At 43.8% G+C, this 16,812-nt stretch overlaps 1 protein-coding gene across 2 annotated transcripts in view; it reads left to right on the top strand.

Moving 5' to 3' along the window:
- Window positions 1-16,812, top strand: part of LOC146772802 (SMAD family member 4-like) — a 271,678-nt gene that overhangs the window by 85,092 nt on the left and 169,774 nt on the right. For both annotated transcript variants that reach the window (XM_085639806.1, XM_085639805.1), the window contains exon 2: window positions 1,718-1,968. In XM_085639806.1, coding sequence (XP_085495932.1) covers window positions 1,732-1,968 — 237 coding nt within the window. In that variant the 5' untranslated portion in view covers window positions 1,718-1,731. The remainder of the gene's footprint in view (window positions 1-1,717; window positions 1,969-16,812) is intronic.

Genomic DNA, 16,812 nt, shown 5'->3' with positions numbered 1-16,812 from the left:
AGTGCATAATTAAATAAAAATACATCTGGCGGCTATATCAAGTTTACGGAGACAAGGGGATAGTCTCTTTCTGGTCTAATAGACTGATCAAAGAATTCATGAAAGGTCTCTTCAAAGCCTACGCTCCTTTAAAGAGTCCTCCAGTGACCTGGCGGTTGGATACGGTTCTATCACAAGTGATGAAAAGTCAAACCTATTCATAAGGCAGAAATTAAATAATTATCGTGGTCATGGCCCTTCACTTGGCCGTCACCTCATTTTGTCGAAAATTACAAGCTTTTATGGTTAATAAAACATATTTGTAATTCAAAGATGACGGAGTGATTTTAAGAACAAATCCCAGATTCATCCCAAAAGTTACAACTTCATTTCACTTGAACGAGCCAACTGTTTTGACGACATTCTTCAAAAACCCTTCGACCACAGCTGAAAGATCCCTTCATTCTTTGGATGCCAGACAATGTTTAAAATGTACATAGAGAGAATAAAAAACTTTTACAAAATCCGATCTATTATTGATAGCATATGCCTGGCCTAGAAAATGTTATACTTTATTATGGAACAGTATAGCTCGATGGATATCTGCAGCCATTGGCTTTTGCCATGACAAAGCAGGAAGGCCAGTGAGTGAGAAGGGTAAGGCACATTCCAAAAGAAAAGTGGCCATATTAACAGCCTTGTTTGCTGAGGTTTCCTTACCAGACATTTTCAGAGTGGCAACGTGGTCTAATGTCCATACCTCTACCAAGCATTATTGTTTGGATTCGTCTTGGAAAGTAGATGCTGTGGTTGGGCAAGCAGTCTTGCGTCGCCTTTTTTAGTAAGTTAAAGGATTGCTGAATAAATATCAAGTCATGATTTTATATTTCAAATTTTCTTTTTGGAAAAGGAAAATGTTAATTTTATTTTGATAATTGGCATTTAGGGCATGGTATTTTCTTCATCACAGTGGTTTGCCGTATACGCCGCCTCTTTTTTTGTTCATTACTACTTACTAATCTGATTCAAGCATGTGAATCTATGAAAGATCAATCACTGGAGAAGAAACAAGTTACTTACCTATACACTGTGGTTCTCCAGTATTGATATATTTCGTAGATTCACATGCGACCCACCCTCCTCACCACTCAGAATACCCCTTTCTTTCTTTTTTGTACACTCGTTCTTGAAATCTGATATATGGTGGCCCTGCATGGGTAGATTGCTTTATGGTCTGTGTTCTTATGTGGTTCTTATAAAAACAATGTGACGTGGTTACCAGTGTCACTTAGTTTCTCTACGGTACTCAATGCTTATGTTTGGCACTGCTTCTTATTATTATTGTGGGACTCCCACCATGATGACTGGGCTAGATTCAAGCATGTGAATTTAAGCAAGATATCAATACTGGAGAACGGCAGTGTACAGGTAAGTAACTTGTTCCTCGTAATAAGGGCATTTGTTGTCTTCTAGTAGCTATATAGTCTTAACTGCAACCCTGATATATTTGGAAGAAAGATATATAATGTAAGGGGAAGTATTTAGACTTAAAGGTTGGGGGTGTTGATAAAGTAGTGGGCAGCACATGGCTTTTGTGATTAATGTGACAATTGTGGGGCACTGAACTGCATTCCACATAGTTTAAAGACCCAAGCTACTTGCTTGAGAGAAATGAGGATGAGGTGAAGTTGGAGTTGGTGGCCTTCCATTTTGCTAAGTTCATGTCTCCTGTTTGCAGGGGCGAGCTGCACCATGTCCCTGAACCCACCGACCAGCAACGACGCATGCCTGAGCATTGTCCACAGCTTAATGTGCCACCGACAGGGCGGGGAGAACGAGACCTTTGCCAAGCGGGCCATCGAAAGTCTTGTGAAGAAGCTGAAGGAGAAGAAAGAGGAGCTTGACTCACTCATCACAGCCATCACTACCAACGGCGTCCATCCCAGCAAATGTGTCACAATCCAGCGGACGCTAGATGGGCGATTGCAGGTATGGGGGAAGCTCTCTGCTTAATGGTTCCAGGATTGTGTGTGTGGCTGGATCCTAAAACGAGGAGGGTTACAGAGAGGAAAATCGCTTGCCACGCACATTAAACCTCTTTGGGTTGGGAGGATGCAGGATAAGTCTGTTACCAATAAAGTTTAGCTTTAAAAGACAATTGACGATTAGTCACTCACTGTGAATTGGTTACGTAGACCTCATGACTCTTTTCATGGAAACATTGAGAATCGTAGTTATATAGTTGTCTGGGGGAGACTTGAGAGCTTGACTGAAGCTGAGACAGCACCTAGTAGACGATGGTAAGGCCTCCGTACTGCACCAGTAACACCGAGGTCTTCATAACGAGTGGGCCTGAAAGTGGCCTAGATTTCTCCCCACCCTCTGAGTTACCAATGCCATTGGTGGGAAATATCTTGGCCATTTCAAGCGGGACACCTAGGTCCACCTTAGAAATGAGGAATTAGGTTGGAATTGCTTTTTCGGGTATGATTCCCCCATTAATTCCTTATTTTCCAACAATTTTCACACTGTGCCGCAGAAATCTCCTTATGAGAAAACAGATCTAAGGAAACAAAGTGGATCTCGTAATTTCCATGGGGCCAGCTACTGTTACTAAATTGCGACCTGCCTCACCCGTATGTGCTGGAGACCCTGTAGAAATGTAGTCATGCACCACTCCCCCCCCCCCCCCCCCCCCCGCTCATTTCAGTGGTTATCCTCTCAAGGGGACATTGAAGACAGATGAAGGAGGACACTTAACCATGCAGAGACTGGTGAAATGTGAAGGGGTCAATCTCTGCTTCTTTTTCATTCCACATTTTGCACCGTCTTTGACAAACCCTAGTCCTTGTATGATTTGTTTTCATTCTTTCCTGATGGAATGTGAGTGGGTGGATGTGAAATGTGTGAACTGTGGATGAGTCACCATGTGTATTTGCCTATGCTCCAAATATGCTTATTTTCCTGCTTGTTAGTTGTGGTTGAGTCCCTTCTTGGTTGCAGTGCTTTGTTTCTTGTGTGTAACTGTGTCAGTAGATGCTTGCTTGACCTGAGTCTGTGTGTGTTTATTTCGCCTGGGTCCATATATTTGTGCTGTACATATGCCAATGTATTTGCTGTGTTTGTGTCCATGATTATTTACTATGCTTGTGTTAACATGTCTTTCCTGTGCGTATAACGAGGCTTGCTTTGTTGTGGTTCGTGTCTTTTGCTTCCCCAGAGTCCTTCGTTTATACATGTCCCTGCATGTTTGCTTTGCCCATGTCCCTCGGTGTTGCTGTGCCTGAACATGTTTTTTGCTGTTCTTCGAGTCTGTGTCTATTTACCGTTCCTATGCATTTATATTTTCCATGCCTGGGTTAATTTGTGTCGTTTTCCATCTTTGTGAGTGAGTGAGTGAGTGTGGTGTGGTGTGTGCGTGTGCTTGTGCGCGTTGGACCTTGGCCTTCGTCTTTGCCGTGCTTGAGTTTAACTGTGCTTCGTGTGCTTGAGTCCATGTGTTTGCTTTTCCTGGGTAATGGTGTTTGCTCGCAGACCGGTTTTCTTGTGTGTTTGCAGTGTCTGTCTTCCTGTCTTCAGAGACCCATTTCTGTTTTGTTGTGTCGCGATCATGTATTTCCTGTTCCCCACTCTTTATGGACTTATCGTTTCTGAGCTGTTGCCCCCACCCAAACACACACACACACAGTAGACCACACACCTTATATCTGATTAACCGAGCATAGATTTACCCTTGAACATGTGTTGAGAAGGGCGTGTTCAGGCACAAAGTAAACGTCACAAAGTACAGAGAAAGAAGGGGAAGGCTGGGAATTAATTTTTGTAACTTTATTTACTGCCTCGGTAAAGTATTTTCATTTAAAATCAAGGCAAAAGGACCCGTAAAAGGTAAATAATTAAATGGTTTCAAAAATTCCGACTGGATTGGCACCTGTTTTGGCGAGTGTTATAATATATTTTAGTCCAAGTCAGAAAATGTGCTGGCCATCTCGAGCGTGGCTGTGTGTTTTGTGTGGATCGCGCTCCCGCCTCTTGTTTTGTCTGGGAAGGGTTGACTCATTCCTGTCAGGCTGGCGCCGACAGATCCGCGATGAATCCCTCTTTATTCTATTTTCTCACTGACGTTTTACCATGAAACATAGGGGCGCTCCCAGTGGAATCCTGGGCCTGTCTTCGGACTGACCTGTTTATTAGTTTGCGTTAAGCTGCCACGAAACAGCACATGCCACAATTAATAAAATCTTCATTCTATATCTGCAAGTGGAAACTTCTTAATAAAAGGACATTAACGTTGTGAACCTGGTATTCAGTGGGTAGATGAAGTTCGGGGGCTAGTTAAAATTTCAGGGCGCATTTACATTTTACTGCAGTGAAAATGGGTGAATCCTAACTCACTCACTAAAACACAAAACTGCTATTGAGCAAGGAATTGAACATGTAAACATATGAACTTTGTATACTAACGAAAGAAAATCTCATCAGCATGCAACAGGGTGCAGTTAAGAGTCACAGGATACCTGCGTGATCCATTTCTTATTATTTTTGTTTTTAGGCCTGGTATTAACCAAGATCTTTTGAATTTACTAAAATTATATATTTAGTGTACTTACTCATAGGGTCTTTAAGCCATCCCTCATCATACGCTGGTCTGTTGTGTCTTTGACGTTTTTTTCTGTCCACTACAGTATTAAGCAATAGGTCAACCTTTGGCTAACTTCACTATAGGCAGGGGCACTGGAATTATGCAATTCTGCAGCCGCAGATTTTTCACTAGGCCTGGGTGGTGAACTCCGCTCCGTTCACAGAGTTGCTGAGTTTTCCACACTTCACGACGAATGCGAAGTTGCGCGGAGCAGAGTTTTTTTTCTTGCTCACACTCGCCAATGTCAAGTTGGTGAGCACAAGCAAGGAAAATCCATCTCCCAGCGAGATTTCTCAATGCGGGGGCTTTGCGGATGCTTGTGACTGCACGTGTTGAGAAGCCTTCCGTTCGCGTTGAGAAAGCTGCCGCTTGGGTAGAAAATCTACTTGAGCGGCAAGAAAAGAAGCAGCACCCTCTTGAGCTGCGCATGGTGCCATTCGCACGGATTTTCAGCACGGTACAAACACCCAGCTCTGAAAATCAACGCGAATGGCATGACCAAATTCACTCCGCCGCTTGCGGAACTCCACATAGCGCAGTGGAGTATTTTCTGTGAACTCCGCCAGGCCTATTTGTCACATAATTAAGGATTCGCCACATTTGCCTTATAATCTATCATGTAGTGAATGTTCTGCAGATTTTAACAAAAAATAAATAGGTTTCTAGCTCAAATGGATCAATGGTTTCTAAAAATGTGTTGATGTGTGTTCACCCCCATTGGAAGACCCTTCGCAAAGGTTTACATGTCATCTTTCAGTTGCTTATTTAATATATTTTGGTTGGTAAACTGCTACTAATGAGGTGAAATTTTGTCCAGACAGTATTGCCATGTGTAAAAATAACAAAATAATAAAGTAATACGATCAAAAAATACGTCACATATTTTGCCTTTTCTTGATTCATAATTTAGTCAACCCTGCCACACAATTTACTGCATACTTCCTTGGCTATAGGTGACGGTATCCTGTGCTTTCACGAAGGTCACAACCACACACAAATGAGTTCCCTTCAGTGCCAGGAACCACTACAGCACAGTACGCTTTTTGAGACCGAAAAAATATTTTTGCTTTTAGCCAGTGTTTCTGTTTTTTTATGTTGTTGAAGGCCCAGCAGCCACCACAACAATAAAGTTTTAAAAACCATAACAAAATAAGCATTGACAAAGCTAACCCCAGACCTATTTAGAATGTCATGTTAGGAGGAAATTAACAGGTGTGGATTTTCCCCGCTCCATTGAGAGCTCAAAATTGCACAAGCAGGTTCTAGTGTGTTTTGTATATTGGGTAGCTTTATTCAACTGTCATTCACAGTTTTGTTTGTTCAGTTACTTGCTCAATAATACGTGAATACTTTAGAAGTGTGTGCATTGTACTTAAATGAAACTGTTAGCTAGGTGACAAAGGGCAGAGGCCTTGCAAAATTCTCGCTCTAAAATGCAAGCTAAGTACAAACCAAAAAAATAAATAATAAAGCCCTTGTTTCAAGAACCATTCTTAAAGCCTAGCAAATTGTTGTTTTGGGAGTTGAACCTGTCTCTTTCTCCTATTTTAAATTATGTATTTAATATCAAACAATGCATCACCAAATGACAGTAAAAAAGTAAAGTTTCACATATATGTGCATCTTGTTTTGTAATGAAAGGTTATATGTAGTACTACGCTAAACCGTACCAATTAGTTAAAAAAAATAGCAATTGCTAAAACACAGTACAGAGTTGAATGCGCGTCAAAATGTGTCCGGCTCGGAACTTTTTCAGACGTCCCAGGACAGAGAGGGGTTACCGGGCTCACACTGTAAAAATCTGCTTTTTTCTACCGGCGTCCTCGGGTTTTACTGTACTTTTAAGCCCAAAACTGATTGTCATGTACACCATTTTAGCACTTAACTCTCATGATATCGAACATTAGCAGTCCAGGGCTCACTCAGGCAGTTGCTATTGGGTTGGGGTTGCCATCTGGGGAGTATTGTACTTGCTTGGTCAAATATTTAAACTTCAAACAGAAAATGCAAGAGGAAATTACATAAAATGTATGTCAGAACCGTCTAACCTATTCCTGGATACCTATTAAAGCTAGTAATAATATACTATACTATAGAATTTGCAGAGCGCATGGCGACCCGGAGGGCATCCCAGCGCTAACAGAGAGAGGGAGCACATCAAGACGGAGGTTGGGAAAGATCAATCATCTAAGAGGTCACCGCTGAAAGAGCCAGGTTTTAATGGCTTTGCGGGAAGCGCAGCTTATTGTCCAGACACCCAGTTATGAAGAGTTACCATAGACAATGCGAGAGAGAGTTAATGCCTGGACTACTACCTGCCTCGAGGTCTGGGGGAGCAGCGGCAAGATCTTGTGCAGCATCTGTAACAGACCAAAGCAGCTGGCTGATACTTTGGTGGCCAGGGCTACTATCGTCAGAGTGTCATCAGTCCACATCCCCAGACTTTTTATAGTTGACTTATTAGATGTGTGTGAGGAGGGGGGTGGGTGGTCAGACGAGTTGGCCAATCCAGATCGTGTTGGATGGGAGACATATTCCAGAGAATCATTAATTCAGTTTTCGCTCTATTGAGCTTGAGATGGGATTGATTCATCCAGCTGGCTATCTGTTCTTGGCAAGATCCAAGATTGACTGAGGGCAGATCAGAAAAAGGCATAAATGAAAACACCAGCTGACGTGTCATCCGCATAGGTGACATAAACATCCCAGAAGGCGCAACAATGTCCGCCAATGGTTGCAGGTAAATGTTAAATAACGTGGGGCTGACTGAGGACCCTTGTGAGACCCCACAGATGATAGACCAGATATTCGATGTACAGCCCTTGTCAAAAACCTGAAATGTTCGTCCCTTTAGAAAGGAACTGACCCAGTCCAAGGCTTTCCCTGTGACACCAGCCTTACCAACCCTATCCAGAAGTGTAGGGTTGTCAACAGTGTTGAAGACCGCACTGAGGTCCAGGAATACGATGGCCACTGTTACCCCCAATTAAAATCTCTCTTTGGCCTCTTCCACCACTGCCAAAAGGGTGGTCTCTGTGTTATGTCTGGGACGAAAGACAGTTTGTGGTTGGTGCAAATAAGAGTTGGCCTCCAGAATGTCGGAAAGACATCGATTGACATGTTTTTCAGGGTTGTGGAATTCCTATAGCCCGATGCTCAGGACATATTGTTTGGGGTCAAGGACAACAGGTTTTGATGGGTATTTTGACCTTGGGACAAGTAGGCCCAAACCCCTGCAGCACAAATCCTTTGGCTGCCAGTTTACAGTACCGCATTATGGATAAGGGAAGGCATTATCTGCAGTTAAAGTAATTTTTGCGTTCATATGTTAATGCTGTTCGAACTTGTATTTATCGTTCATTAATGCAAAGCCTTATTCTTAGGGTGAGCGTTCTACGGAAATGTAAACTCTGAACTACACTACTGACAGCGGTTCCATTATAAACATGTGTGCACATGTTTTCCAATTTTAGCAGTATTAGGCTATGTATAATTCTCCCAGAATGCTCTCTGATTAGATGCAGATATTTGCAGAAGCTTGAAAGCAAGATGGGTGATTCTTTGCTTTCAAAATAAAATGTTCACAAAAAATGCAACTAGAAAAAAACATTTTGCTAAACTTCTGTAAAATTTTAGGTACCATTTCTTGGCAGCATCAGTTCCAAAATGTGTTGATTCATGCTAGTATTTCCCAAAAATATTCCTAATGGAAAATCGGTGTAACCAGTTTCAACAAGATTATGGGAAACAAAAATAAACTAGCATTGGCAAAGTCAGTAGGTCTGAAATTGGTGGTCAGCCTTTTGGCTCTGTCAATGCTTGTTTTGGTATAGTTTCTGTAAAACCTTATTGGTGTGGGAGCTGCCGGCTCTCACTATTATAACAAGCATTGGCAAAAAGCATAAAAAAAGTTTTAGTCTCACAAAGCACACGGTGCCACATTAGTTCCTGACACAGAACAAAACTAATTTGTGTGCCAATATGTTCCTTGTGAAAGAGTAGAATGTTGTCACTCATAGTGAAGCCAGCCGATAGACAGGCAGAGAGAGAGAGATAGAATTTTAATAAACACAAAAGGTCTTGGTTAACGCCAGACCTAATTAGCGTCCTAATTATTAAAGAAATCTCAAAAGTGCACCCATGGTATTTGTTCTTGCATTAGTGCAGATTTACGGCTTTCATGAATTCACAAGAATTTATACAAGTACGTATTGTAGTCCTAGCAAATATTTGTGAACTGCATTTTAGCACAAGCAAACACGCATGTGTAGATTTGCTCATGCGAATATCTGTTGAGCGTTTGCAAGTTCACTGTTCCTCCAACCACTTTTCTCCTTACTCTGGTTTTACGTCTGCCATTGTCACGAGTAAATATCCCATCTTCCTCAGTATGGGAAAAGATTAGAGAAGAGCTGGTGAAAACCCTTAAACATGCAAGATAGCAGGTTTGCACAGACTCAAAAGGGCATTCCAAAACATGCAAGATAGCAGGTTTGCACAGATTCAAAAGGGAATTTCAGTCCTGGAACTACTGCTTACCACTACCATCAGCCCCAGTATGTAGATTTGTGGACCTGTGGCAAAATAAGGTAATTGCTAGTATGCAAACCCTACTGTGGTATGAGCCCTGGCATAATCAGAGAGGCTATATCAGAGCTCTAATATAATGAGATTGCTGCCATAATGTCTCACTAAACTACATGGCACAAAAGGGACAAGTGGATTTTGTTGCAGGGCAAGTAGATTTATGAAGCAACCTGCCCCATGGACAAGTAGATAATTTATTAAATTCCACACCCCTACCTTATTAAAAGCTGGTAAAAGCGAGATAGGGCGAAAGTTTCCATTACAGACATGCTTCCACAGCTGAGGCACGGTCCCTTTTTCCAGAGACCGGTAAACATTTTGAGCAGAATTGGGTGGATAGTTTCATGCTCAAGATCCTGGGGGAGCCGGGTCGAGGCGGGATCCGGATTTGATTTTACTAAAAAGAGCAGTCCGCTCCTCCAATGAGAGGGGAGGCGGCTATCCCTGCTATTGTTGTCGGGGGTAGAATTTTCGTATTAAGGTCTTTTTCAAAGGATTGATAGATATTCAGAATTTTTAAATTGGAAAAGGAAGCTAAAACGTTGCATCTGTCAGTTGAGGGTTCAGATAGAGGTGCGTTGGAGGAAGAGTCCAACATCATTTTGGTAATTTTAAACATTTCTCTGGCGATATTACAGGCCTTGTTAATTCTAGTTGCAAAATGGGACGCCTGGGCAAAATGGATTTTGGAGTCGTAAACCCTAACATTCTCCCTATATATGTTTTTATTAGATTCCCCATAATCCTTCCTCCATTCCCTTTCTGAAACCTTGCAGTTTTTCTTTAGATTATTATCCGCTTAGGGATATTTTGATCTAAGGACTGAGATTTTCTGGATAATGTAACCATTCCAATCAAATCCACTCCAGTCCAATCTACTCCACTCCACTCCACCCCACTTTACTCCAATCCACTCCACTTTATTTCAATCCACCCCACTACCTCAAAGCACTCAACCCACTCCACCCTATTCCGCCCGACTCCACTCTGCACCACTGCACTCTACAACGCTCTGCCACTGAACCACTGAACTCCACTAGACTCAATGACACTATACACCTCCTGCTGCACTTTACAACACTCTACTCCAACAAATCCACTGTACAACACTCTACTCCCCCCTTCTTCACTCTACGACACTCCATGCCACTATCTTTTACCCAAGCTGAACAGCAGCCACAGTGGTGTACAACATGGCTAAAAGACATTGACCAAGTCAAAGGCTCTTGCATAGGCGAGACCTAGTGGCTTTGCCAATGCTTGTTTACCATGTCACTCAACTAAAAAGCACACACGACCACCACTTACAAAAAGCCACACTATTTCCCCTTTTCAAACCCACTCTTATCATTCCATACCCATTTTAAACTCTACTAAGCACACATGAAATCAAGAGCACAAACATATCACAACTAATGACAAGAAAAAAACAATTTTCTGTTAACTACTGATTTTGAGTTCCGGAGTAGCGTGCTACTTTCTGGGTAAAAAAGCCCTTTGATGCCTTGTCAGGGGTTGTAGACGCTATATAAATGCATTTAAATTTACAATTTACTACAATTTGTGAACCAGAAGCTTGCCTTCATAAACTGTATGTGAAATGAGTCATCTGTTGCATAGTTGCAAACATTTAAAAAAATAATCCAGGGACACTTTGCAGCACAGCTATCAATTACTTACTGAAAATTTACCACACCCACTGCCCCAAAGCTCCGTCCACTCCGCCCAACCCACATAATTAGAACAATTTAACTCTGCCTACTTATCATAGTGCAGATTATAGGGTCTTCTCAATAAAGAGAGTATTGCAGGGAATTGAGACGGGAATTTCCAATTTAAGGCCAAAGTAGCTGCGTTGGAAAAATTCTCCCATTCTCCCATTCAGCTGCACTGAGAATTTTTCCAACTCGGCACATTGGCCTAAAGTTTGAAGTTCTCATCACAATTCCCTGCAAGACACTTCGCATGGCTGAAAGTGCAATTGCAGGGTCTGTCCCAGGATAGTGAATTACCCGGGACAGTCCCCAACTTGCCGGGACTGTCCTGGCAAAATGGGACCGTTGGCAGCTATGCAGTTGAACCCCACTCTGGCTCGTTGCCTGTACTTTTTTCGTCTGTGCGGAGTCTATATTTGGCAGACCCGCTTGTCTTTCTCCAGTGTCTGTTAAATGTTGCCGGTTGGGAACACACATAGACAGTTCTCACAGCCAGGGGTGAAATGCAGGCCCCTGCAGCGCAGAGTTGGCGGTGTTGTGGCTGTAGTGGCCAGTCCCGGAGAATGAACGCTTGTGTGTGCCTCATTATTAAGAGTCTCCCTCCAATGTAAGCCCATGCGCCTCCGCAGTGTCCCCTGCTCAACAGTTTACAGTAGCAACCCGCCACGTGCCCCATTCAGGCTAATACCAATGAGTAATTGTGAGAGATGGGAGAGTCAGGGCCTCTCATCACATTCTGCTGGCGATAGGATGCGTCTCAGATTTGCCTGGACCATCACTGTTTAGGTCTCGCCTAGCGTTGCTGCGCACATGCGGAGCTCGCTCGGCGAGATTTATTGCTTACAAGAACTTTCAGAAGAGGGCTTTAAGCCCCGCCCCTCATTTTCATTGGCTGGCGTCACCGTTTATGCTAAACGGTGGCCTGCCATTGGAAATGAGGGTTTTCTGTAGACGCCCTTTCCCCTGCGAGCCGGACTCGGTGGCCTGCTTTGCTGCTGTCGCAAAGCACTTTCTTATCTTAATGGGGCCATGTGTTTCTAATTAGAAACACATGGCCCCATAAAGACAAGCGATAGATGCTTGTTTTAATGTGCCTTGCTTTTTGACAGCGTTGAAATGTTTCAGCCGGTGCCGAGTGTTTCCCGACATGGATACATTTTTTTACTTCGAGGCAAGCGCGCATGTATAATTATTTTTTTAACATGTTAATTTAAAATATTTGCTACTAATTGCGTTGAGCCGATGACAAGGCTCGAACACTGGTCCACAGCTCCCCAGTCGGCAGCTCTCACCACTGAACTATCACCTCTCCCTCGAAAGCAGCATACCGTTCCCTCTACATGCTTGATCCATTGGTAAAGGGCTGTTGGCTTTAACATGTGCTTTGCACAATGAAGACGTCTTAACTTTCTTTCCTAATACACACATCAGCCCGATGGCATCTGATGCAGTATTTCCAGAGCCATGCTTTGTTATAACCCCTCGGTGCAATACAGGCGGCTTGTTGTAGAACGGACCTACGCCCCTTTCTCAGAGTGGCCGCCATTGGAGCTGGAGAAGCAGGCTTGAATCTCGGCGGAGACGCTTAAGCATCTTGGGATTTTGGGCAAATCACGTCATCTCCCGTGCCTAACACAATAATGTGCCTGTCTGTAATGCAACTGGTGCTCATGTAAAGCACTCTGACATCTTCGTGTCAAGACCGTGCTAGATAAAACTGAAAAAAGCATCTGCGGCCTCCAGCTAGCTCTAAGAGTGAGCAGCCCAAAGCTCTGTAGGAGTGTCCCCATGTTAGGGCCTGGAAATAAACCATCGGGGGAATGTATTTCCCCCATTCACCTCTGTGGAAGCAGAGGCAAGTTCAGGCGGGGGGCAAACACAAGAACACTATTTGTGGCTTAAAATCGGGAGTCTCTCACTGGAAGAGGGTCTACATGAGCCTTGTGGAGTGCGGGGGTGCGAGGAAATATTTGTTTCGTAACTAGGCGCTGTTCACCTCAGTGTTCGATCCCCTCTGCCTGAACCCCCCCCTTCTATCCGGAGCTTCCTGTCACCATCCCACTCCTCCCAGCTTGCGCCTCGACACCTACGGAGACCCATGCCCGATCGTCTGCCTGGGGATGCCCTATCTGGACTGATGGAGATCTCGGAGCTGTGCCTCTCGGACCCTCTGGCCTACCACAACAAGTGACTACCTCCCATTGTGCTGAGCACCGCGGGGTGAAGGGTGGGCGCAGACCCAAGCTGGTACCACGATATAGTACATAGCAATAAGAGGGATATGGAGCTACGGCAGCTGTACTTGTTTCTGCATATTTATATAGTGCCAACTCGCCCAGAAGGAATTGGAGCGCTTTACATAAGTAACAGTTACATTAGCACAAGGACATATTTATTTTTTAGGCACAGTGAGATTAAGTGATTCGAAAAAATCACAGGATGTTAATACTTCAATTTGGTTTCCCAGCGCCAAAGTTGGCAGCTCTGACCTTTACACCACATCATCATTGCCTCACAGAGCAAGTGGGAAGATATGTTAAGCGCTACACTGGACCGAACAATATCCAGGCACTTTTGGACTGAACTGAATTTGGCGTTGGTCTAGGACTAGGCAGAGTTTAACAATATGTTTTCATAGCTTTTTTTACACACTGAAGTGTGCTTTCTTTCTTAAAGGTACAAATGGTTGTTATAAATATTTCAGGATGCAAGTGTGAAAATGCGCTGCATCGTTAAATACTTAAAAGGCTCCAGAGGCGAGACCGATTGCATTGCAAATGCTTGTTTTAAAAAGTTGTCCGCCAAATTTCTGTAACATTGGCTCATGTCCCTGTTTTTTGAGAGGGTAAACTGAAAACAGTGAAAGGCACTTTTTTAGGTGTTCCAAAGCGGGGCTGGTAAGCAGCTGTTATGAGTAAGCAATGTAATTAACAGGTATGATGCTGGTTTTAAAAATGACACTTTATTTAGATGTTTTATTGGTAATTCCAAATTTAATTTAAAGACTCAAATTCCATCTTCAATTTATAATTCACTGATTCACAATAGAGTATCAATAACAAAAAAACTATCCGAACCTTAGGTTTTACTGAACAAACATTGCTGTCAATCCAACGGGAATAATTCTTCATGGTTGGCAGCAGCAAATCAACATTCCTAGATCATTGCGACATGTATTGAGCCAGTGAATTTGGGTAAACTAATATGCTTTTGGTCTGAAAAAAGAAAATGACTGCTAATTTACAAAACATGGCGCTGATGAAGCAGACTGGTTCACAAATCATGTGTTGGCCGTTTTAATGATGGGCTCTGGGTCTACCTATGAAATTTTGATGGAATTTGAAACTTTTTTTTTTTAAACAAATTTTTATTGTGTCAATTTAGCCATCACCATGCAGAGCCCTGTAACCCTGAGACGTCTGCCATATCCTTCATACATGTACATACAGGCAATAGACAATTGTATATTCACAAAAAAAAACACCCTCAACCCCCCTTCCCAACTCCCCCCCTTCCCCCCAACACCCAATGATCGCACTTCCTCCAACTAGTCTTGCTCTCCCCCTTCTGTCCATCCCGCTCTCCCCACGCATCTTGCACGCCCCCGCGCTGCCCCCCCAGGGCCACCAACGTCCGTGTACAGCTGCCCCTATGGATCGATCTCCCTCTCTAGGGGGGCTTCCAGCCCAATTCCACGGTAGTCTGCCCATCGTTTCCAGATCTTATAGTGCTTGCGTGGGCACCCCCTGGCCTCGAAAACGGGCTGCTCCAGCCCCATACAGAAATCCAGGTCGTTCTTCCATCTCGTCATGGAAGGGGCTTGTGCCGCCTTCCACTCCCTTGCAATATCCCGCTTGGCCAGTGTGAGTCCCAGCAACATAAGATGGCGTTTGTATATATCACCCCCTATATCCTCCATGACATGAAGTAGAGCCAGCCGCGGCGAGCGGGGGAGCTCCTACCCCAGCACTTCCGAGAGGCACGCCAACACTCCCCTCCAGAATTTATCTAGGGATACGCACTGCCATATAGTGTGGAAGAATGTGCCCTCTTCCCTGCCACACCCCAGGCACTCCGGGGATGCAATCAGCCCCGCCCGCCACAACCGCGCCCTCGTGAAATATACCTAAAAATTACATTTTATTTATTTTTTTAGTTCCTCTTCTGTGTTTCTATGAGGATGAGAGCTGTTATTCTTTGCCACTTTATTGATGTACATTTGTAGTCCTTTCTCTATTTTTGCGAAATGTCACAGTTTTTGGGTCGCACGATCTGGTCACCCTAGCTGGGGAGGGGCATACTTCTGCGTCACTTCACTGCTCGAAGTGCATCACTGGTGTACTACCTCCATCCTTAAGGGTGCCTTCCAGGTCCGGTTCTAGAGGGTGGGCGGGGTGGGCCAGGCCCACCCAAGGAAACCCTGGCCCACCCAAGGAAACCCTGGCCCACCCAAGGCCATTTCAGAACTGAAAAACAAGCGTTTTTCACCTTAATGTTTCACAAAGCGTGCAGCTCCAAGGGCTCCCGTTCTTGTTTATTTTAATGATTAACACGATTGACACAGGATACTTTCAGACCTGGGGAGAGGTGTGAAGTCAGCAGTTTATTGGCTGCCATGATGCACAAATGACATGGATATCCTGAAAAACGAATTATGATTCTAAGCTCATTGCACCATATTTTTTAATTTCAGACCTTTGCAAAGTAAAAAGCTGACCAAGTTTATTAAAAACATAAAGCTGTAAAGTGCCTCTGTATGGCAGCAAAAGCATCTCTGCTGCTGACATGACCAGGCGTATCCTGCAGTCTGAAAGTTCTGCATCTTAAAGATTTAACAAGCAGCGTCCCTCCATTTCCCCAGTCTTAAAGTGCCGCATCTTTAAGATTTAACAAGCAGCGTCCCTCCATTCCCCCAGTCTTAAAGTGCTGCATCTTAAAGATTTGAAAAGCAGCGTCCCTCCATTTCCCCAGTCTTAAAGTGCTGCATCTTAAAGATTTGAAAAGCAGCGCCCCTCCATTTCCCTAGTCTTAAAGTGCTGCATCATAAAGATTTAACAAGCAGCGTCCCTCCATTTCCCCAGTCTTAAAGTGCCGCAGCTTTAAGATTTAACAAGCAGCGTCCCTCCATTCCCCCAGTCTTAAAGTGCTGCATCTTAAAGATTTGAAAAGCAGCGTCTCTCCATTTCCCCAGTCTTAAAGTGCTGCATCTTAAAGATTTGAAAAGCAGCGCCCCTCCATTTCCCTAGTCTTAAAGTGCTGCATCTTAAAGATTTAACAAGCAGCGTCCCTCCATTTCCCCAGTCTTAAAGTGCTGCATCTTAAAGATTTAACAAGCAGCGTCCCTCCATTTCCCCAGTCTTAAAGTGCCGCAGCTTTAAGATTTAACACGCAGCATCCCTCCATTCCCCCAGTCTTAAAGTGCTGCATCTTAAAGATTTGAAAAGCAGCGTCTCTCCATTTCCCCAGTCTTAAAGTGCTGCATCTTAAAGATTTGAAAAGCAGCGCCCCTCCATTTCCCTAGTCTTAAAGTGCTGCATCTTAAAGATTTGAAAAGCAGCGCCCCTCCATTTCCCTAGTCTTAAAGTGCTGCATCTTAAAGATTTAACAAGCAGCGTCCCTCCATTTCCCCAGTCTTAAAGTGCCGCAGCTTTAAGATTTAACAAGCAGCGTCCCTCCATTCCCCCAGTCTTAAAGTGCTGCATCTTAAAGATTTGAAAAGCAGCGTCCCTCCATTTCCCCAGTCTTAAAGTGCTGCATCTTAAAGATTTGAAAAGCAGCGTCCCTCCATTTCCCCAGTCTTAAAGTGCTGCATCTTAAAGATTTGACAAGCAGCGTCCCTTGCCTTAACCACAGCCGGAAGCCCATCAAATACAGTGAAGTATTTACCTC

Source organism: Triturus cristatus, chromosome 12 (genome assembly GCF_964204655.1).
Source record: "Triturus cristatus chromosome 12, aTriCri1.1, whole genome shotgun sequence".
Lineage (NCBI taxonomy): Eukaryota > Metazoa > Chordata > Amphibia > Caudata > Salamandridae > Triturus > Triturus cristatus.
This window is presented reverse-complemented; position numbering and strand designations above follow the sequence as displayed.